This window comes from Python bivittatus, unplaced genomic scaffold (assembly GCF_059951505.1).
Source record: "Python bivittatus isolate LINGU-HERP-01145 unplaced genomic scaffold, Pbiv_v1 ctg000330_np1212, whole genome shotgun sequence".
Lineage (NCBI taxonomy): Eukaryota > Metazoa > Chordata > Lepidosauria > Squamata > Pythonidae > Python > Python bivittatus.
Window position 1 is genome coordinate 21,187,383 of NW_028277058.1, and position 24,243 is coordinate 21,211,625.

General features: G+C 35.4%; 1 protein-coding gene across 1 annotated transcript in view; it reads right to left on the reverse strand.

Annotated features, from left to right (window-relative positions):
* PTPRR (protein tyrosine phosphatase receptor type R) overlaps positions 1 to 24,243 on the reverse strand; it is an 87,457-nt gene that overhangs the window by 51,801 nt on the left and 11,413 nt on the right. The window contains exon 2 of the mRNA XM_025163206.2: positions 21,361 to 21,665. Within this exon, the coding sequence (XP_025018974.2) occupies positions 21,361 to 21,665 (305 nt within the window). The remainder of the gene's footprint in view (positions 1 to 21,360; positions 21,666 to 24,243) is intronic.

Here is a 24,243-nt window from a genome sequence, read left to right on the forward strand (position 1 = left end):
AATCAGGTATCAAATGTTTGTGTATTATACACTTTTCTTAACTACATTAATTGAGTTAAGGATACAGTTGTTAGGGTGAGAGGATCAGTCCTTTCCCCAATATATTTTCTTGATAGAACTCATTGGTGTTCTTTCTGAATAACAAAGAACAACAAAGTCCCATCTTGTATCACAAAACTGCTTTTGAAAGTTAATTGTCATGAAACTGATATACAGTGTGATATGTAAAATTGTAGAAGCGGGATGGTTCTAAAGATAAACAAAAAACAGAATGTGTGTGTGTGTGTGGGTGTATGTGTATTATACAATTATAATACACATTATAATTATATATATATTGGATATATATAATTGCATAATTAGTTTCATGGCCCTTAGGTTCTTATAGAAGCAGGGGATACCTTGAGATGAAATTATAAAGTTTTGTCATGTTTTTATAGAAACATAACTAGTTTTTTTTCTCGTGTGCCAATATGGGAATCAAAACACATAGAATATAGTGGCCCTATTTACTACAATAGATGGTCATAGCTTAATCCCCCATATAATAGATAATTATGGTTTAGTTCTATATAAGAGGGGAAAAATGAAAACCGCTGTTAATTATAGGCTGATTAGCTTGTGATGAATCTTGGGAAATCTCTGTGGTAGACATTTAAATGAAAAATTAACCTCCTATCTTGAAGAACACTCTGTTTTAACAAATGAATAGGCTGATTTTGGGGGATGCGGTGGCGCAGTGGCTTAATGACGCTGAAAGTTGCCGGCCAGAAATGGTCGACGCTTCAGCGGTTCGAGTCCAGCCTTCGCGTTAACAGGGTGAGCTCCTGTTTCCTCCCCAGTTCCTGTCAACCCAACAGTTCGAAAACTCACATGAGTAGATAAATGGGGACTCTCACTCCGGTGGGAGGAAAAATGCTGGCGGCGCCTTACAAAAAAGGAGTCGGGAGCAGTTGCCGGTAAGCGCGAAAAACCGCGCGCGCCTGAAAAGGGCGCGAAGCAACGGAAACCCCGCCTCCTGCGCACGCCAGCTGGGCTCTGCCCTAGGAAGGAGGCTCTGGCAAACCACTTCCGAAAAACAATTGCCTTGAAAACTGCAAGGACTCGTCCAAGCAGTCACTGCAGAGTCGGTAACGACTGAGCGCAGATAAAAAAAAAAAAAAAAAAGGCTGATTTTAGAAAAGACTGATCACCAATTGATCAATATTTTATGTTAGCCTAGCCGGCAGGAAAATAGTCTATTTTCCTGAAAGACAAATTATTTGCAATCTTTATAGATTTTAAGGCTGCCTTTGATTTTGTTAATAGAACCAAACTCTGGGTTAATGTTAGGGTTATAAAATTTGGTTCATGACAGGCATCTTACATACCTAATACAGGCATTAAATTATGATGATATAATGATGGTATAATGAAGGTTAGATGCAATAGAGAATGTTTTCTTACAGGTGACAGTAATGAATAAGGGTTTGAGACAATGTTGTATTCTGACCCCAACATTATTTAATATCTATGTCAATGAGGTGGAAACTACATTACTTCAGACTGATGGCCACTGTCCATTATTTAGTTATCTGGATGCTTTATTTAACCATAGTCTGTCCTGGCAACAACATTGCAAGGCAACACTTCTGAAAGCAAAAGCTAATAGTATGGCTTTGCTTTGATTCTCTTATTCAAAGAAGGGTGATTTGCCCTACAGCGAAACAGGTTTTTTAATGCAAAAATTGGACTCTAGTTTTATATGGAGCTCCAGTTTGGATCACAGCTGTTAATAATAACAGGTGAAATTTTTCAGATCTCTTTTAAATGTTCCTAGTTGTAATCCAAAATCACTTATTCTCCTGGAAACTGCTCTTCGCTCTTTGAAAACAAAAGCCTGGCTAAGTATCATTAAATTTTGCTTCAAATATATGTTTTCAAAAACAAGGAAGGATTGATACGTGAAATTCCAATTGATTCTTATGGAGATATGTGGTGACCCACATATTGACCCAAAATTGGTCACATTGGTGTTGATCCTCTTTATTTGTTTTCCAGGGATATGACATCAGTGCTTTATTGCATTAAACAAAGATTATTTAATAATTTAGTAGAAGAATTAATGAATTCTATATTCACCTTTGGCTTTTGGAATAAATTATGAATATACTTTTCAGCTCCATATATACCTTATATTTACATTTAAGTAAATGTAGAATAGCCTTTTTGAAAGCCATATTAAATGTGTTGCCATCAAATATGCTATATGGTAGATTTCAAAAGATTCCCATTTCTCAAAGATGTTGTCCCTGTAATGGTATTGACCTTGAAACTGTGGATCATATTTTTGGCACTCTGACTTTTACAAGGGTTTTCAGCAGGATATTATCTGGCCTAAACTATTATATCTATTGCCAAACTTTTAGATTATATCTGTACTTTGTTATTTGGGTCTTTTGGTCATAAATAAAAATTCTTCTCCTTCTCCTTCTCCTTCTCCTTCTCCTTCTCCTTCTCCTTCTCCTTCTCCTTCTCCTTCTCCTTCAGAATATCAGTATCTACTTTCTGGATTTTGTTATATGGTTTAAAATCTAAAAAAGTGTATAAAATTGTGCCCATTAAGGAAAAGTATCTTAGGCACTAGGGAAAGTAGTACAAAAGCAGCACAATTATACTATCGTTGTTAAATCACTTGCAAAAAGCGCACTCACTAGGAAGAAGGTCTTTAAAATATTGTGAGAAATTCAAATTTTAACATTTTTTAAAAAAATGCAAACTGAAGCAGATACGGAACAAAATAAACTTAGGGGAACAAGCAATACATTGACAGATTCATCCATCACACTATTGCAAGCAAGGTACTTGAGAAGATAGTGAGTCAGCTTCATTTAGCAACTTCAGAAGTTAGGAAGAAGTCGTGGGTTGAGAAATCACCAATATTTAAGATGAACTGAAGTATTTAGAATGATAACCTCCATACAATATAAGAATTATTGAAACCTTCCTTGGTCCATAACAATTATGCATGTTTTTATTCATAAATCTGTTCCATTTCTTCATTGAAATATCAATATTTAAATACCATATGAAAATAGTACAACACAAATTTGAACACTGAAATTTCATTTTACGCTATTTATTTTAAAATACTAGAATATTGTTTTTAAAAAATCAGTGAGAGGTTGTTTGTTTGTTTTTTGCTTAGGATTGCTCCATGCCTCATTTATTTTTTAGTCTATATGGTGAGTGAGAAGAAAACAGATTTAATTAACTGCTAATACAAGATTTCAAGGCACCAGTTTACTGCTGTCCTATATTTATACATACATAGAATTATATTGGATTGGATATCAACTCATTCATAGTTAGCATAGATACTCTGAAATTAATTGTACTTAAATTAGTCTGGATTTAATCTAATATCACAAGGACATAACAGATCTGGTTTGTCTCCGAGCTTTTTTTTTTCTTGTGAAAAAGAGACAAAGCTGTTTTGCCACAGATAAATAATTTATTTTTTTCATTTGGCACTACATTCATCCTACCTCCATTTTTTAACACCCTTCTGATAATTTGCTATTTTGCCTGTTCACATATTGTCTCCATGCATTACAGAACTTATGCAGTTTAACAGCAGTGTATGGCCACCTCACCTTTAAAATGATGGTTTGACTATTGAAATAAAAACATAAGGTGCGACTATAAAAAAAAAAAAATAGCAATCAGCAGGAACTGGGGATTACAAGGGGAAATAAACCTAGGAATAGAAGTGGACAACCCTTAATACCAAAGGAATTCTGATTCCATCCTATGGTTTCCATCTGTGTGAGTTCGCTTTGGTGAGGTCAGGTCTAGAAAAGCCATTCCTGAACTTTTTATCATCTACCCATTTCAAAAGGGTGCTAAAAGATCTTTTACCTATTCTTGCTTATCACTACTGTCAGGGATGGTTAGAAGCCTACAAGTACAGATGCTGCTTCCTCCAACCAAAATGAGAGTTAGATTGGGCCTTCAATGCCCATGTTTCAGGTTACTCACTGAGGTAGCCTGCATACTACTCGGTATGTCTGTATTTTCCCCTTGGGGTACTTTGTGTTTCCCTTGTTGTCTCCAACCTATACCAAAGATGAGGGAAGGACATCCCTGCCATGGGCAAATGCAGGATGAATGGTATTCTCAGTCATTCCCATCCTAAATGCAAACTGAGACAATCAGTATTATTTTAGATGTGTTTCTCTGTGACAGCCAAGGTGCACCAGTCTTTTGTATTTCCTCTCCTCCCAGCCTTCTACATAATCCTGTCTGTCTTTGCAACAGGAAGACAACAACACTCTGGGGCAATTAGCTTCTAAAACCTTTTAGGTAAGGAAATCAAACCTAATTTAAATGCACTGTGATGGTCCTGTTGCTGCGAGTCATGTCAACATTAAAAAGGTTCAGGTTTACTGATTAGTTTTCCAAAGGGCAAAGCATATTGCTGTGCATAGAAAAACATCTTTGAAACTGAGTGGAGGCACTGATGCAGTAAGTGGATCCCTCCTGTAAATATCAAACGGGTTTAAAGAAAATTGGCAAAGGGATTATTCTCCATCAGCAAGGCACAGCATGCTGATACTCAAATAAAGCAGCATCTAAATTCATGGTGGAATACAAGAAGCATCTTAAAAAGCTTCCCCCCCCCCCGCATTATGCTATTCAATAATGTAAATGTTCTGAAAATGCATACTGCTGATTTGCATCTGGTAGTGCAGGCGCATGGCTTGAAGGCAGCATTAAGACAATTCCATGCTCATTAGTGCCATGCAGAAAAATGAATTATTCTCATTGCTTTCCAAATTTCATTCAAAGGAGAACATAATTTAACTTCAATTTATCATAAATAGAATGTGGTATTCGTATTTTTTAAATTACCCTTAATGAGTCCAAGATGGACAAGGCTGTGTGGGTGTATGAATGCCCTGTCTTTCAATAAGCAACTACTTCTCCACCTCACTGTAGCCTCCCTATTTCCCATGCTTCATTTAAATCTTTCCATTTCTTTTCAGAATTGAAATAACTGCAGTCAGTGATTGAAACATGTGTAGTTTCAATAATAATATAATAGCAACAGTACTTTAAGGTACCTCCAACCATAAAGTAAGCTTAAATATACAATGAAGATAAATTTGGAAGAAAATTTCAGGCACCTTGAGAATAATGTGGAAAAACAGAATGCCTTTTCCAGGGGAAGAAAACTTAGGAAATTGCAAGGAAGTTTTTTTCCCCCACAGCATTAGTTTTCAATATGGTTTTGCAGTGCTTTAAATGCAAAAGATATGTCAGAGTGTGCAAGGGTATTTCCATTTCACTTGTCTGTAATTCCTTAAAGCAACTCCATCTTTCCCCATGACTGCATGGCTGTCCTCTACAGCGGCCACACAATTCCAGGAAAAAACATGTTTGGTCTTAAAGACTTATAGACAGATCCATGCTCCAAAGCACCTTTTTGCCTTTGCACAACCTTGCTTTTTAAGTCTTGCAATGCTGATCAATGGCACTATCAGGGCAGGACTTTGGGGTAGACGTCCAAGCCTATCGTCTCAGCTGAACGTGCATGAGGAACAGATTATCTGGATTTAACAGTCTTACATAAAAGAATAATACCAGAGGGTGCTTTTTTTTTTTTTTTTTTGGTACCTTTGAGTCAATGCTGACTCCTGGCAACTGTTTGGACAAGCCCTGCTGTTTTCCAGAAGTGGTTTGCCATTGCCTCCTTCCTGGGGCTGAGAGAGTGTGACTGGCCCAAAGCTACCCAGCTGGCTTCATGACCAAGGCAGGACTAGCTCATGGTCTCCCAGCTTCTAGCCTGGTGCCTTAACCATACACCAAACTGGCTCTCTAATACCAGAGTTAGCAATATTAATACCAGTGAATTTGGCCAGAGGGTGTCTCAAGGCAGCCTTTATCTTCACCTATTTTTTATTTTGCTGCTCACCTACCCATTCTCTCAGTTATAAAAGTCACCACATATTTCAGCTTCATAGGAAGGTTCTAGTGTTAGTGGCAGAGAATGAGCTACATTCTTAGTGAATTCAGATCTCCACCAGCTGTTCAGCCTTGCAATAAGCAAAAAGTGAATTGAGTTCAAGGTCACAAAAAGTATTCATGGCTCTGGCTACCGAATGGTACAGTTAGCATTGCCTTCTAATAGCAATTGATTTCTGTAACGAAACCTTACATTTTATTTCATTTCCAGCGTTTCCAGTTGATCGCTAACCTAAACATTTTGTAAGAAAAAAAGTCAGTTAAGAATCATTCTTAGTGTCTGCTTTTATATTCTAGATTTCTCTTGTAACAAGAACAAGACATTTGTTTAACTTATATCCCCAGAATACTGAAACCATTTATTTACTTATCTATGAACTGCATGACAAATCAGTTTTGCAAAATATATTCAATGTCTTGATAGCAAACCTGGGAGGCCTTTTAAAATATTATTTTTTAAAAAAAAATCCCTTTAAGTCACTCATGATTCTCTCTGTCAGCCCAACCCAACTTCCAGTCATTTTAGACTATAAGTCCCAGAATGACCAGACGGCATAGCATCTTCTTTGGATATTCTGGTTAAGAATTTTGGGAGTTGCAACTGAACATCAGCAAAGAAGCCCTTGCCCATATAACTAAGCTGTGTTCTGTTGCCATCTGCTGGAGAAGAGAAGACCAGATGTATCTGCAGATTTATTTTAAAGCCTGGAAAAGTCCCAGGTTCCTCAAGTATTTCAAATTTTTCAACACATTTATTCTTTTGAAAACATATATTTTTTTATAAAATTAACATAGAAAGCAATGGATAGAACAAGATATACTGCAATATGAAATTTGTTTTGGCTGATGTATGTTTAAGATTAGAGGTACTAGCAATTTTAAATAATCATTAGAAATATTGAATGCATTCATTTGGTAATGTACAGCCATGTAATTATCCAGCTAAACTACCAAGCCTCTGAGGCCAAACTAACTAAATATTGTAAGATGGAATGACTGGCAGTTATAATAAGAAATTCAGATTGAATGAAAGGGTACTTTCTGAGCTAATTGTAGTAACTGAATCCAGCATTTCATCACCTAAACAGAAGAAAAGGCATATTTTGCTAAATATTGTAGTGAATCAGTATAGTATTACATTCTCAGAAGTGTATGCTAATAACGGCCACTGAAGGGGGAAAAACAGTTTGGAGATGAAAAACTTGAGGATCTCCAGAACTAATGTCTAGCATCTCTCACCATTCATTATGACTTTTAGCTCAGCAAAATCTGGAGATTGGAAGTACACTAGCCCCTCATTCTTGCTGGAGTTAGTAGAAGGCCCCTCTCTCATCTCACAGGATGGTTTGGCTCAGATACAATAGTATTCTGCAGTTTCCAGGTAAATACATAGACCATGGTGCATTTATCAGAAGAGATTGAAAGTATCATGTTCCAATTTTATATTATTCACTATTCTCTACATATTTTGTTTAAACCAGGGTGAGGAATCTGTACTTTCATCTTCTGATATAAGGAGCTGAACCACAGCATAAAGGGAACACCAAGTCCCAACTGTAAGAACTGCACATGTTATAATTTTAAAAGCAAAGAGACAAAAGGGCCTTTTGGATATAAATAGAGATGGGACCAGCCCCCTCATTACCTCATGCTTAGGAGTGTTTTCCCTAATTTCATATTACAACATTGTAAATAATAATATAATGGTGTGCAATAATAATAATAATAATAATAATGGTGTGTAATTGTGTTTCAGAATTACATTTAGAAGAGGATGAACTATTTTCTGAGAATAGTCTGCTTTACCAAGCTCATAATCATCGGTCAGTGATCCAGATAAGGAAAACAAATTCAGTGTGACACTTTTTGTTCCAGATGCCAGCTTTAATAAAGCAATGGGTTATAATTGATCTAGTTATACAGGAGGTCTGACCCTGAACTTTCAATTATTTTTATTGCTATCCAAATAATGTTTTTCTCTGCCTATTTATACCTATTCCATAGATAGCAAATACACTGTATTTCTTGTTGCTATGAGTTTTATGATAAGTGATGTTTTACAATGTACACCTTTATGGTTTTATAACACTTTAAAGTTACTTTAATTAAATGAAATTTACAATATATTTGGATCATGTTCATAGATAGCCTGTGAGTGCTGCATATTTTTTAAATAGGAAATTAGGATATAAATTGCTAATCAAATTGTGACACTATGGAACCAGCTCTAGTATTGTTATTGTTAAAATCATGTCATATGTGTGATGATCAATCAATCTACTTCTCTGTGTTACTGTTACTGTTCTAATCTATTGGAACAGTTTGGGATAATGTACTTAATGGGCAATGGTGGTGACTCTGCCTCCTGTATAATAAAGCAGTGAGTCTCCATTATTCAAAGTCTAACTTTTAAATGTTTCAGATTCATTATCAGAGAGGAGAGTGTGGATAAGACTGAGGATGTATATCACTGACTCAAAACTGGAGCATATTCCTATATGTAATATGAAGTAGATGGTCCTGAATTTAAAGAATCTGAGCCAGTATTTTCATAGTTACCACATCCTATGATAATTACTTCTGAGAAGTTGGCACTTTTTGTTGCAACACATATGCCTAATGGAGTACAGCATGTGTCATGGGAGACTACAAAAAGGAGGAGAAATGCTCATCCAGGAGGCCAGTGAGCGGAATCTTTAATGATTCACTATCTTCAGGCAAGATGAGGTGGACCTTAAAAGGCTTCAGGCAAGACATACAGAAAAACTTCAGGTCATCTGCCGCATTTCTTCTGGAGCTTTCCATGGTGCTGAATCTACTTGACTATCATTCTTCCCTTTCCTACAGTGGAACAGATCTTTAGATACTACTTTCCAGTTCTATATTATGAACTGACTCTTATTAAGTGATGTATATGCTTTGCAAGAAATTAAGCTTGCTAAAACATTTACAAAGTTATTTCTACAGATATTGTAAAGAATCAGGAACATCAATATAAGGTTTATAAAAATGGGCTTTTAGCAGGAGTTTCTGCTGCCTGTCACTTTGCATTATGCTAATCATTCAATTGTTACTAATTTATTTAAATCAACTCTTTGAAATGACATCACCTTAGATTCTAGAAAGGTCTTAATGGGTAGTTCTGGTTTTTGTAAAACCATGCATTACATCAATTACACTTCAGATTCATTGCTCTGTTCATTAACAAACAAGCAGATATTGCCTCTAGCTGTCTCTCTGTGATTTTCTTTATTGTGGTTAAGTAATAAGAAATAATTCAAGAGGCAAGAATCGGTTAAAGGAACACATCTTTTACCAGCTGCCTTTATTGTACTTTTAAGTAACATCCAAGTAATTGGAAAAGAAATGACCTTTCATGATGGCAAAAGATTACAAAATAATAATGTCATGGTGAAAACATTATTTGAATATAGAGATGGCATTATGGGATTTTTGGAGGCAGTTGAACTTATTGCTGAAGTGGAGGCATGGGAAAGAGGAAATCTCCCATAATAGGAAGTGGCTTTAAAAAGGCATATGAACATCCTCCATTGAAATGAATAAATCAATTCAGACCCAACGCTTGAAATGAGCATCCCTGATTCAAATGGAAGAAATCATGCCTCTTCTCAGAGGCAACCTCTGAGCCTTAGAACTATGTTACCTAAACATTTATAGCAAATAATCCCACACTGGTCCCCACAGTTCATACTTATGCAGTAAGTACAGCAGCGCTGATTTTGTTATGAGTTCAGAAGTATGCATATAAATCCACATATTTAAATTTTCAGCAGTGAGCCATAGAGATTTTAAAGATCATTCCTTTCATAAAGTATGCCAGGTTTTCTAGACAGACAGAAAGATACTGTAGATGATCTCTATTACAATCACTGATCATCAAATTAAACAGTCAACTTCTTAATTAGAATTAAAGAACAAAAGATCAAAGAGGGGGAAACCAGGATATACAAAAGAAAGCATACAGATTATCTAGAAAGAACAATAAAAATGCCTTAAAGTCTTAAACATGTCTGGCAGCTTTTCAAAAGTAATCTTGAGTGCCAGAAGAAATGCTTTTACTCAATTTCTTTTTGTTTATTTTCTCTCTGTATATGTGTGCGAGAGAAGCTCACATCTATTTTTCTCTATTCTCATTAGCTCTATGTAATGGATGAAAATGGGATGCATGTAATTTGATATTTATCCTTGAAAAGCCTTTGGATTTTCAGTTCTCCCACATATGTGTATTGAAAGCATGAAACAAAAGCTAATGGCCTTAGAAGTCTATTCAATCATCTTGATTGTACGGGTTAGTCCCATTAAAGTAAATGGATAAATCTAGGAAAAAATGCACAATGCTTTGAATGTGAAAGAGCATTATAGAAAGAGAGAAGCAAAAAATGTGATAGAAATACTGGTTTGTGTATCTGGGGGGAGAAATATCAACAGACATTACAAAAAATTGCTAGATATTTCATATCAAGATATTTCATTTGAAATGGGCACTGATTTAATCTCAGGAAAATGATGAAGCTCCCTGCTTAAAATAATTGATGCTTTGGTGACTCACACATAATTTATGTGAGCCAAAAAATGTGTTCAGCTATGCCAGCCAAAATATATGTGAAACCTGAAAGAAGTAAGCCTGTGAATTAATTTCTAATTTTCTCCATTTCTGAATGTAGAAAAGCCAAATATTATGAACTTTAAATATTAAAGTACATTAGTCATTATTATTTATCATTTTAACATGTTGGGATCATGGAGATTGTCCAACAACAAAAGATATCTATAAGGAACAGAGATGTCTTAATCTCATTAAGGCACAAAAGAACTCTGGATTATCTTTTAAAAGAACCTAAGATTAGAGATTGTTTTTTATTTATATTTTTATAAACTAGGCCTATAGCATTTTTATAAGTACTAAAATACTGTAATATCTTAAAGGTGAATATTAGCTATTTGTAAAAACTCTGGAAAAAAGAGTTAAATATCCCATATTAAAAAATCCAATAACTAAGTATCTTACAGAACATTACATATGTTCTTACAATCTTAAGATGACAGAGAAGATTTTTTTCCCCACATTTACTGGAGACTCCAGATAGTGTTTTAAAAGGTTGCCTGTCAACTTCAATAGGTTGGAAATGTAAAATGGGCAAAGTGATACTTACAATATGGAATTGTCCTGCCATTGCTGTGTTTTGGTTTGATGTCCATCAGCTTGCTGTTATGAAGTCAATATGCCCTACATATGTGAATATACTTTTGAACTCTATACAAAAAAAATTGAATGTATCATTATGTTAAAAAATATAGATCTATTGAAGATGGGATTCAGCAAAAAAAAAAAAAACTTTTCAGTGTCAGGAAGACATGGTGATTTCATGACTACAATTTTGTATTCATAATATGTATTTGCTTCTGTTTTATGACTTGGCTATTAACATTTTTCTGTATAGTCAAGGTTGGACTCAAGAACAAGAAAAATTAATATTCCTCGCTACATACAAATATCTTTTTTTTTCTTCTTCAAATCAGCCTTGATTCCTGGGGACTACATGAACAAGTCCATGCAGTTTTCTTGATAACATTTTTCAGAATTGCCCTTGCCTTCTTCCCAGAACTGAGAGAGAGTGACTGGCCCAGAATCACCCAGCTGGCTTTGTGCCTAAGGTGAAACTAGAAGTCACAATCTCCTGGTTTATACTTGGTACCTTAGACTATTATATCAAACTGGCTTTCATGCATCTGCATGATACACCTCAAATAATAACTTTTTAATGTTATTCAGAGTCCAGATGCTTCAGCTGATCATTTCTGTGCCAGCTGACTAAAGAACTTGATATCTTCTGTTCGGCTGTCCCACTGGCTCTTTAATGCAAATATTTTGGCATTCTTTGGGGATTTCCTGGCACTCATTTAGAACCCTGTCATCACTCATCATGAAATGCAAGCATAAGACCTGTTGAAGATTTAACATTTCCCATTGGTCACATTCAGTATCATTATAAATTTCACCCTGATATCACTCTAATAGCTTTATTTGCAATACTAAGAATAGAGCTTTAATAGAGATATTAGCACATGTGTTTCAGTGGAAAGGAAAAAGCAGGTAGAAGCAAGCCAATACAACTTGTCATCTAAAGAATCTTTGTAGCCTGCTGTGATCTATTCCTTTGGCAGAAACTCAGACAGTCACCACCTGGAACAGACCAGTGACTTCTCAACTTCTCTATGGGTCTGTTGTCGGCTCTCTAGCTTCAAGTGTGACATACTTGGAAAGAGTCCAAGCTAAATTCATCAGGGCGGTCCTGCAAATGCCCAGATGTGTCTCCAATGCACAATTACGCTTGGAAACAGGCACGATAAAGGTCGAGTTGAAAGTGCGCCTAGCTTCACTGAATTTTTGGCTAAAAATAAAGCACTACCCACAGGGCCTAGCTCCACTTATCCTTCAAGATAAATTTCAATCCTTGTGGAAAAAGGATATCGAGCTCAACCTCTCTAAATTAGGCTATTCTTTGGCTGGGATTCTAGCGATGGAATATGAGCAGGCAAGAATGGCCATAAAGCAAAAGACAGAGGATATTGAACGTCAAGCAGATTTAGGGAAGGTTCCATCCTTTTTGTCCCCGCCATGTAGCAAGTATACTGTCACTGCTGCCAGTTATCTAGCGCAGCTTGAGCTCCCCAGTCAGCGGAAAGCACTCTCTTTAGCTCGTTGCCATGTTCTTCCTTCAGCGGTGCTGGATGGCAAATACAAAAAAATTCCATTAGCTGCAAGACTTTGCCCTTGTGATGCCAAGGAAGTAGAAGACATGGGCCATGTTCTCCTCCGCTGTATCTTTTACCAAGTCCCACAGAGTAAATTGCTCGCACCCCTGATCAGCAAGCAGCCTGGCTGTCAAGAATCAGATTATCTTCAAATACTTCTCATGGATGACCGGCCTTATGTTACAGTGCAGGTAGCCAGGTTCTGCGTGGCGGCAATAAAGATCCATCAGCATTGGATAGGAAGTGCTGAAAGGTTTTGCAGTAATGGATTATAGCCAACTAGTATTTTAGTTTGCATTAACAGTTCCCAAAGAGACCTGAAAATACTACTTCGAGAGTCAGGGGGCCTTGCTGAGTGGAATCTATTTTGGTAGGGGTGGACTAAGTAGGTGACCATGAAAAAACAGACAGAAATATCACCAACACATTTCAATTTTAGATATTATCATTTTATCATCACCTTATTTTAGCTAACAATCAATAATTGTAGGATATCATAATTTAAGGAATAATAATTACACTATAGGATAGGCCGTTTGACTTCATGTATAAATAACATTTAGGCGGCCAAATTATAATTATGATATAAATTTTACTTGATATTATTATATCTAAGATTTTTAAGTAGACATGTTATGTGCATTTTAGTTGTACTGGTCTATGACTGTAATAAACTGATTGATTGATTGATTGATTGACCAGTGACTTCCATTTTTTGCCATTTTCTCCTAGTTCCAACAGTAGTTGTAATGCTAAGGAACCAAAGGGATGGAGAAGCCCTAACAACTGGGTAGATCTTGAAGAGTCTTTGCCAACCTGGTGTTCCTCAAAATATTGGAGATCAACTCCCAGAATACTTGACAACTGCAGAGATTTTTATCCAGGTTTTCTAGAATATGCCAAGTTTGAATGGCTAAACTGGAGCATTACGTAAAACCCAAATCATTTGTAGGAGTTTTTCAGCAGACATGTGGGGATGCAGGGAGAAGGAACAATCTGAATTTCACTTCCAACACCCTGTGATTATAGTCTTACTTTTAGGAACCTTCAGATGATTTATTGATTTCTCAAGCAAGATCAACTTAAAAAAAAAATATTTAAAATATTTATTCTTGCCTACGGCAAGATAGGTGAGGGCACCTAAACTATAATTTATATCTTGTACCTGAGAATCACTTTTACCAATAAGACACAATGTCAGCAAACAAACCTTTTCCCCCTTTAGTCTGAGATTCAGTCAGACTATAAAGATCCTTTGTAAATATTACACAGCTTATTTCAGGCTTCCCCAATCTGGATGCCCTCCAGATGCATTCTGTTCAGAATCTTGCTAATGGCTGAGATGGCTGGCAACTGCAAGAGTTGGACAAAGTCCATCCAGGTTGGACAAAGCTGGCCAGAATTTATAATAATTACCTTCATGGAATGAAATCTCTTGGAGTATTGACTTGCATTTCAGACAATGCAGTGCTACACATATACTAACTTTTTCAGCTACTATAACTTAAAAAAAAAATCCATGTTCAAAATAGTATCAGAATCTGGTACTTCTAATCACTGTTGGAAATGTGAAAAACATGAAGGGACATTTTATCATGCACGGTGGTCTTGTGAAAAAGCAAAAGACACTGGATACAAATACATATGGTGATGCAGAGAGTTTTAAAAATTAACATTCAGAGAAGCCCAGAATTTTTCTTATTCAACTAGGAAAGGCTCATGGATGATTGGTTTTATATATGGTAACTGCAGTGAGGCTATTATATACACAAAGATGGAAGACTACAGAAATTCCAATAATAGAGGAAGGGATTGTGAAGATGGCTGAGTTGGCAGAAATGGCTAAATTGACTTGTTTGATCAAGGAGGGAACTACAATTACTTTTATAAAAGACTAGAAACCCTTTATAGACTTTTTGCTGAAAATGGATAAAAAAACTGCTGATTTCAGGATTTATTAATTCAAAAGGCTTGTTTAGGGGAAGAAGGGAACTATGATATGCAATAAGGGAGGGTAGAGATGGTAAGTACTATGTTTGTAACTGCTGTAAATAAGATTGGAAGTTGCTTCTTTACATAACTTTCTTTGTCTTGCTTTTTTGTTATTCTTCACTTTCTCTTTTACCCTTTTATAATCTTCTTCTTCTTCTATTTCTTCTTCTATGTTTCTGTAGTTTTTAAAATCTTTGTAAAATCATCTATTAATAAAAAAAATTTAAAAACCCAAAAAAACCCAAAAACAAAATAGTATCAGAATGTGGCTTTTTGTTTTTTGAACTTTAAAGCTACATAATTGATATTATTTCCTGAGGAATGACTCCCACAAAGCAAACACACACCCAGAAGGAGTTTTAGGAGTGTTGCAAATGCCAGTTCTTGTTTATATTAGATGCCTTCAATATTGTGGGTTGTAGCCATACTTTACTGTTTGGTTTCCTTCTAGTTCCTTTGTTTTTTACTTTTGTTTCTACTCGTAACAACTGCAAAGTCTTAGCAAAGTGCTCAAGAAACTGAGAAATATCAAAAGGGAAACAATATACAACCAGCTCATTATTCCAGTTTTTTTCATGGCTTGGTTAAGATGATACTGCATAATAGACAAATAGCCTTCCAAGACTATCTTTTTAATATAGCCCTAAGCATCTGGAGTAAATGTAAAAGCAGCAAAACATATAAAAAAGAATGCCTTCCTCAATACAGAATTGGGAGGTAAGGATGAGGAAGAGAGGGGTTCCAACAGAAACATAAAAAACTTGCTTTCTACTCTAATTCTAATTCTAATTCTAATTCTAATTCTAATTCTAATTCTAATTCTAATTCTAATTCTAATTCTAATTCTACACCTATATTTACATTTATTTATTAGGATGAATCACATAATGTTAATACTTGTGGAGACTGAAAAATTATTCATAATAAATATTTTATTCATTAGTGGCTTTTCCATTGGATTAAATTAAATGCTATTTTGCATTCTGTGGCCAAATTAGTACTAGTTCATGAAGTATTCAGTTTCTATCTGTATTATATAAGTAACATTATTGTACCTTGTTTTCTGTATGAGAAAACACGTTAAACTCCACATGAGGACTTGTCCATATAGTCTCTTTGTCCTTACTGTACACCCTGTACAGCCTGACTTCCCATGTAACATTTCTAAGGGTCCAAAGTGATGATAGAACTTAATAACCACTTCCAGTTTGGGGTATGTGGAAACAAACAAACAAAACAATTTGAATGAATGTTTGATGTACACCATAAATCTTTCCATAATCTTAATTTCTACCAAAATGTACAAGGTGATGGAACCCTAACCCTTACTGAATACTTATCTCAAATCCTAAGGACAGGGCTGTCATGTTGGAAACATGAATGCAGGATAAAAGTAAAATAAAATGGGCTGGTATGTAAAACAATAGATTAAGAAAATAGATGATAAAAAATAAGCTTTTAGGAGGAGCTCTTTAAAGCAGTTGCTGCCATTGCAATCCTGGCTCCTACTGAGAATGTTGCTGTCAGTAAAATCTCCTAATAAATATTTTCCTAACTTTGATTTCCACTAAAGTCCTCCAGGCGATGGAACCTTAACCCCAAATGCATAACTATTCCCATTGCAAAGTATAAGGCCATACTGAGTAAAACACAACATTAACCTGAAATAATATCTGAGAGTGCCACTAACCATAAAATTGCACCCTAACTATTTTCCTAACCTCAATTTATCACCAAATCCTCAAAGTCATGAAACCCTAACTAAAATTATATAAGAGGGTAAAGGAAAAATATTCACAAATCTAAGAATGATGACTGTGAATATTTGCTTAGAAGAGTGACTGTTTTGAATACATGGCTTAAGCATAAGTCTATTCATATGTACACATGACAACAGAATCAATATAAATCTGAAAGCAAAGACTGAAAGAATTAGTTAAGAATACAAGTATGATGAGAAGTTCTAAATGTTGAACAGACCATTTTTCTGTGGTGTCAAGAAGGATCTTGAAAAAATTGGACATTGAACAAAAGGAAACAAGTGAAAAAGTGAGAGTGAAAGTTGGACTGCAAGAAGAGAAAGTATGTGTATAAAATATTAGAAAATAGAGTAATCTTCCAACAGAAGGAATGGAACAAGGACATAAAGGAAGAGGATGCAGAAGCTGATAGGAATAGAAGGAAAGCAATATATTATGAAATGTCATGAAAATCTGTGGAATTATGCTAATGGGATATTTGAAAAAGGATGCTTGGTAGAATGACGAAATGAAAAAGGCTGTGGATGAAACTTGTTTTATGTGTGTGACAAGAATGCATGAATGCCATTATTGTTCCCCTGTTTATTCTCATAGCAACTTGTTAGGAAAGCTAGTAAGTGAATGTAAAAACTACATGGATATAAGTTTAAGTGTGCTGTTGTATGTTGGTGGTACTATAATGTTGGCTGTGAACCTAAACAATTTGCAACAATAATTTGCAGTGTTAGATTATATGATGAAACAAGAAGTATGTATCTGGAAATTAATGTATTAAAACTCAAGACAATTGTGTTAATTAGGAAAATGAAGTAAATGACTGCACATTATACTCAAATGGCAAAAAATTAGAGCAAGTAGATGAATTTGTGTACCAAGTTCAATATTTACTAAAGATGGGGAAATGAATCAAGAAATTTTAAGTTCTGCAAAGGCTGATAGAAAGATAGTTTGTATGTAATATATTTTAAGGAATGAAGACCATTGAAATAAACTAAAATGGGCATGAATAAAAGCATGACTCTACCCAGCCTATTATATGATAATGAGAGTTGGATATGTCAGAAGAAACCTGAATGTGATAGGGAAAAAAATAACTTGAATGGAATAGGAATGGATTACTTAAGAAGTATTTGGAGGGGGATGGAAAATATAGGCTCAAGAATGAATATGGACTAAATAGAAAAGTGAAGGGCAATGGGAACAAAAGACATTAAGGTAGTTTGGTCCCCAGTTTAAGAATGAGTTCCATTCCCAAAGTCTGTCCTTAAGTTGAATTTGTATATAAGCCGGAACAGTATTAGTGTATAATATTCTATAAGTAGTACTGTGTAATTAACTTGAACCATTGTGTATTTAACTCGAATTTTGCTACAGTAGGCTCCGTTCTTAAGCCGGGTTCTGCCTGAATAGAGAGAATGAAGATTGCAAAATACATATATGAGGGAGGAGTGATTGGTTGAGAGAAAGGGCAAGACCACAGAAAGTTGTGCAGAACGGAATTTATGAGTATTGTCAATTTATGAGTGAGAAGTGTGTACTGCAGTATATGCAGAGGTATCTGGATATGGTGGAAGTAAGGATGGTTTGCAAAGATATAATAGTAGGAGGCAGATATATTTAAAGATATTGGTGTAAATTAGTTTTACCTATCTTTTCTTTCATTTCTTAACTCTTGTCTTTCATTTTTTGCCTTTATTATTTCTTATTCATTTTCTGTGGTCTGCATAACATTGTTACATTGTTCTGTGGTCTGCATAACATTGATGTGATCAGAATGTATATAGTATGTATACTTAGGTTTAGTCAGTACTAGAAACACTTATTTATACAGGGAAACTAGAAAAAAATACACTGTATTTTATGTTAAAAATTAACATAACATCAGCATCTTAAAAAACCACACTATAAACATGAATACAATATTATGCCTAAACTCAACATTGTTATCAAAGTCTGCTTCAAGAACTTGAAAATTGCATTACTGTTGCTATTTAGTAGTAAAATAAATAAATAAGTCATACTAGATTAAAGTGTTATTGAATTAGAAGCCTCTCAAAGGTCCATAAAATTCTTTAGAAGAGGAAGGATCTGTTTCTAAACAAAAATCCCTCAAGCTAAATCCTGAGACTGTTCATTTGCACAAAACCTTTGTTGCTAGAGTCACAAATTAATTTCATTTTCTTAAGTACACCCACTGAATTGTCAGCATTTGAAAGTGTAGTGCACAGAAGATTTGCCTCCTTTAAGCTTTCTTTTCAAAACCAAGAACTTCATTTTAATAGCAGCAATTGCCCTCCATCCCTACTTCTTTTCAAAAACCAAAACCTAAATTGAATTCAGGATCTTATTTTCTGAAGGAAGGCTATGTGACAGAGAAGAACAATATTTTCTAGGCAATACTATTCTGTCATAAGAAATTCAAGGAATGTAATTATATAGGAACCATCAGCCCTTTCAGTTGCTTTCTTGGGTTGACCATGTATGAACAATTCTCAAGACAAAAACTAAAGGCTTTAATTTCAGTTGAGACCTTTCTCCTGTGCTCTTCTCCAGCTGTTCAGTAGGAGCTAGCATGCCCCAAGTTCTAATCAGGCTTGGAAGCCCCACCCTTAGTTCTGAGGAGGCAAAACAACTGATTTTGCTGCAGATTGTAAATTTAAATCCTTTGGCCCCAAAGCACAAAGTCCCATTGAGGACATATGTTTGCTCTGGTTGTTCTTTTATCATCCCATCCTTCTTCTAAAGTGCTCAGAACAGTGTATATGTCATTCCTCTCACCAATCCTCCCATTTTATTCTCATAGCAAAAAGTCAAGTAAAGTGAGCTATCTGGAGATGCAAAACTTTATTTGAATGTTTATGTTAATGCTTAAATCATCTTGGAGACTAAAAGCTGAAAGTGAAATATATATGGTTGAATAAACTAATACACACACAAGCACACACGAACACATACGTTTGAAGACGCCTTCTATGAAATACAGAATAATCAATTCTGTGGACAGGGTTGAGCAATATGTAGCCTAAAAGCTCGATGGAAAGCTTTCAACCCAGTTGTGGCCTTCAGGCTCTTATCTAACCACAATGAATTTCAGTTTCCCATTCCCTTGAGCAGCAGAAAAGACAAGACACAAAAAATGTGCCTTAGCTCTAAAATTGGTTCATATATACCTCCACCAAACAGAAAAAGCAGAAAATTCTTGAAGCCCTGCTCACTCCATGACATCACTTTCCCCACGGTGGGTGTGAGCCATCAAAGGCCGTGCAGTCCTGTCCTATCCTACAACAACACTGATAGAAAACAATACAATCATCCAAAAGCTCTTTCATGAACAGTTCCTGAAAAAAAAATAGCGAGAAGCAAAAACAGTTATTTCTATTCTCCCAAAAATAAAAAAACCAAAAAGAATGAGCAAGAAGCCAACCAGAAGAGCTCTCCTTTTGTATGAATAATGTTGAACCATTCTACAAAAGCTTTAAACAGAGGACTTATTTTCTGTGTGCGAAAAAAACAGCTCTCAGAAGCAAATCTGTTCAAAGTGCCTGAAGGGTGACAGCTTCTCCTGAATATGGGAGACACCCCACTGATAAAAGTTCCCTTAGGACTTCCCAGGGGCACCATTAGCCAGGCTGCAGCTGACCTCACTATAATTAAGCTTGGAATGATGTTTATCTCCATTCCAGGAAAGCAGTGCAAAAAGAACAGTGGCCCACAGATATATATCGATGGAAGATTTTGTGCTCTAAAGGATCCTCACTGGATATATAATTCACAGTCTTATGCCCAGCCAAAGTGCCCATATGGTTCTCAGTTGGACTTGCTTTAATCACAGCCACTGTTTGGTGGAAACACATTAAAAAGAGAAATTCAGATTTCCTGCTAGGTATTTAATGGAGATTTAATAGAGTGGTTATGTAAGAACACCTACTAGGAACATGCTGAATTTGGTCTTCGGGTACAAATTATATAAAAAAACACACATGAAACATTCAAACTATGGTAAGGAGGTTTCACACTCTACTCTTCAGACATAGAGATTCTTTATAATTAATGTAAATATATTAAGCTTATAAAAATTGATGCTGCTTAGGATAGCTGCGTTGCATTTAATGGGATCTCATCTCTAGGCTACAAGCAGAGCTTTAGCTCCTGTTTACAAAGGGTCTCTTTAAGCAAGTTTAGAGCAAGTTTGGTAATTCACCAAGGAGTATTTGGGAATGTACTAACAAGGGTTCTACATTATTTTATTGAAAGATTTAATATGGCAACCATGGACCTGAGAACTCCCAGGAATGCAACACCAAAATGGAGGCAAATAACTTCTTTTCTTTTACAAAATAAACACCTTGGAGACTTAATCCATTTTTTTTTTTTTTTTTGCAGCAGGGAAGGAGTCTCCCTAACCACCAAACCTCTAATAATAAAAAGGGCCAGATTTGGACTCCCTGTACTCCATCATTGACCATGTCCACTATAAACCTTGAAGAGTTTTTTTTTAAGTGTGGTCTTCAGAGCAAATGAGCTGCCAATGAACTACATGGACATGGACAGAAAATTCAGGACTAGCTTTCCTCAAACATACTCCTTGTAGCAAGTTTCCATTAGAAATATAGAAACCAACAGCAAACTAAAGCAGGCTTTCTCAACTTGCTGCTACTCAGGTATGTTCAGATAACGTTGGCTGAGGTTTCCTACAGTGCTTGAGAATTCGAGGAGTAACTATCCTTATGCATCTGGTGAGCACCTGTTTCAGAAAGGCAGGACTAAACATTCCTGAGCTAAGATTTAAGAAACTGGAATGCTTTACAAGAGCAAAGGTTCTTACCATAGTGATCACATTAGCTGCTGGGATGGGCAGGTTTTCCACTTCCTGGTGCTCCCCCGTCATAGCTAAGAGATTGAGGGTTGGGTCAAATGCTGGTCTAGAGAATGCTGATTTAACTATGATTGCAGGGTGCAACTTGCCTATTTTTACATGGGAAGGCAAGTGGAAATTTTTCCCATAATTCTTCTGATCACTGGTATCCAAACTTTTCTCAATACTTTGCACATGGTGATAAATGAACATTGGCTTCCAATTCTTCCTCTGATGAACTGCCAAGAAGTGTCCATTGTCTCCTGAAAAACATCCTGTTCAAGAAAAAGAAGAAAACCCTTTAACACTGAACAAAAACACTTCAAGATATGATATTAAATTATTCTTCATAAAAAAGGAGAAAAATATTCAAATATTTTTCAAATATTCAAATTAACATTACTAATATGAGAAAGTGAGCAACATTGGGTAATGTGGAAAAAGTTGGTTATGCCTGTGAAATCAGAGTTTGGTCCCCAAATTACAACTAGCAAACCAAATATTTTGACCAAAACATGTAACACACACACGCACACACACACACACACACGCACAGAGGAAACATTGTTGGGTAACAAATTCACTTGTGGTAGCCCTTTTGGGTGGTACTTAGAAATTAGAATAGTAGCATTTTTGAGTGCTTGTAGAATTACTGTACCATCACTTCTACTGGTTGCCCTCCCACTGTGGTCTTTGACCATGAATGCAGATGTGAATGCTCTATCTGTTCATCTAACCCCCAATTTTCTTAAATAATGCATCTACACAAAAATACATGTAATATAAGTCCCCTTTATTAATACTATTTGCCAATTAACAACTACAATTTAGGCTATGCTTTTATGACCTCAGCAAATTCCTATTTACCTCTTATCACAGATAACCAAAGACAAAACACACACATAAATAATGGACGATGGGACTCACTCCCCAAATCCAGTCCTCAGAATAAGAGAGACATACCCTGACATCATTCCAGGGCCCTGTCAAATCTAAATATGTCTCACACAGATAGCAGAAAAACATGTGGAATGGCAAAAACCCAACCCAACTCAACTCAACCCAACCCAACCCAACCCCAAGTCCAATATGTGGGAATGGAAAGACAAAAACCCCATTTCTACTACTCTGATTTACAGAAGCATACAAACAAGTGACAATGAAGACTGTCATGGGTTCTAGAGTGGTTAAGACTCAGGCAGCATGTAGACAATTTCCCATAGAAAAAAAGATGTTGGTTTCAAAAGAGACACAAATAAACATTGTTTCTGATTAAACAAGGGTGTAGCCACATATTTATGTTCATTTTTCTATCTCTTATCTATCCCTTATGTGCTTATGACCTATTTTAAACATTACTACTGTATGATATATCTTACAAATGGAATGTGCTAAACATATTTCTACATTCTAAAACATCTTTTTGAAATGGATATCAGCAACATTATATCTTCTGAATCTGAAAATGACATTCCATGAGAACATTAAGAAATGACAAATTCAGATAGAAATTTTTGTACCCTTGAAAGCTTGTGGTTTACAGCTTTGGACTTAAATTCAGATTCTGAAGTAAACTGGACAGAATTATATATTACCAAACATTCAACCACATTAGAAACATCCCTTCACTGAAGTAAAATTCTGGAATGAGTTCACTGGCACACAGATAGATGATGCTATCATAATGATAATTCTTCCAGAAAATTAGATTCTGCTGAAGTGGACTGCATTGAAATCTAGAACTTCCTGCTGCTAAATAATGGATAAGGCTCAGTAAGAACTGAATAATTATGAATAAGGCAACTGTCTTGGGAAACAGGAAAAGGACTAGTTGACTGACTGAAGAAGTAACTAGTCTGAACTTTAGGTTACATATGAAATTAAGGAATATGAGGTTCAGTAGAGAAGAAAAAAGACATTATGACTATTTCTTATGTTTATGAGGTGTTCAAATAGCTTCAAAAATCTCAGAACTCAAATCTTGCAAATTACTGTAGTGTTCTGGTCAATAAGGAAATCTTATATAAAGGGAACCAGATCATAGGTTTTCCGTTGCTCGTTGACACAGATCACCTAAAAAAGTTCTATGATTTTCTAAAAATAAAATTCTAATCAATTCAAGGACAATTGACAATTCTATATATTACAATAGCCATCACAGAATATGGTCATGCTTCCAGTTGAGGCAGCAAAAGGCTAAGTATCTTCATCAAAGTAATCAGATCTGACATATGTCATGATGATTATACCCAAGCATGACAAATATTGTTAACCTTGGGAAACATATGCAGGTCATTTCAGCTTTCTTTGACTCTAATGCTGCAAATGCCTCAGCAGTTACCAAGGAATAATATTTCTGTAGAAAGCAAATTATATTTATAATGTATGGCCTAGAGAAACTATGCTAATTTCTGTAGAATGTAAATTATAATTTCTGTTAAAAATGTTAATTTTTCTATCATATCACAAAACTGGTAACTTGTGATTTTAGATGAGTAATAATTTTAAGTCAGTAGCATTAAAAAAAACACCTGAGTGTTAAAAATAAATTCTATAGAGTTAATGCCAAATTTAAATTAATTTTTTTTGCACTCATATGGTAACAATGGTAGCAGATTTTGTAGCAACTTTCTGCTAACATAGGAGAAACAATGGAAACACATTCATATACATCTCAGCTATTTTGACTTGGCTATGCATTTCTATATCATGCTTATATGAAAAGGATAATATATCTATCTTATTTTTTATTCAATCACACAATCCTTTCACCATATTTACTATTTATCTAAAACATGTATATATCACTGCCTATTAAAAACAATCTCAAAGCAATCTGACATTTTATGTGAA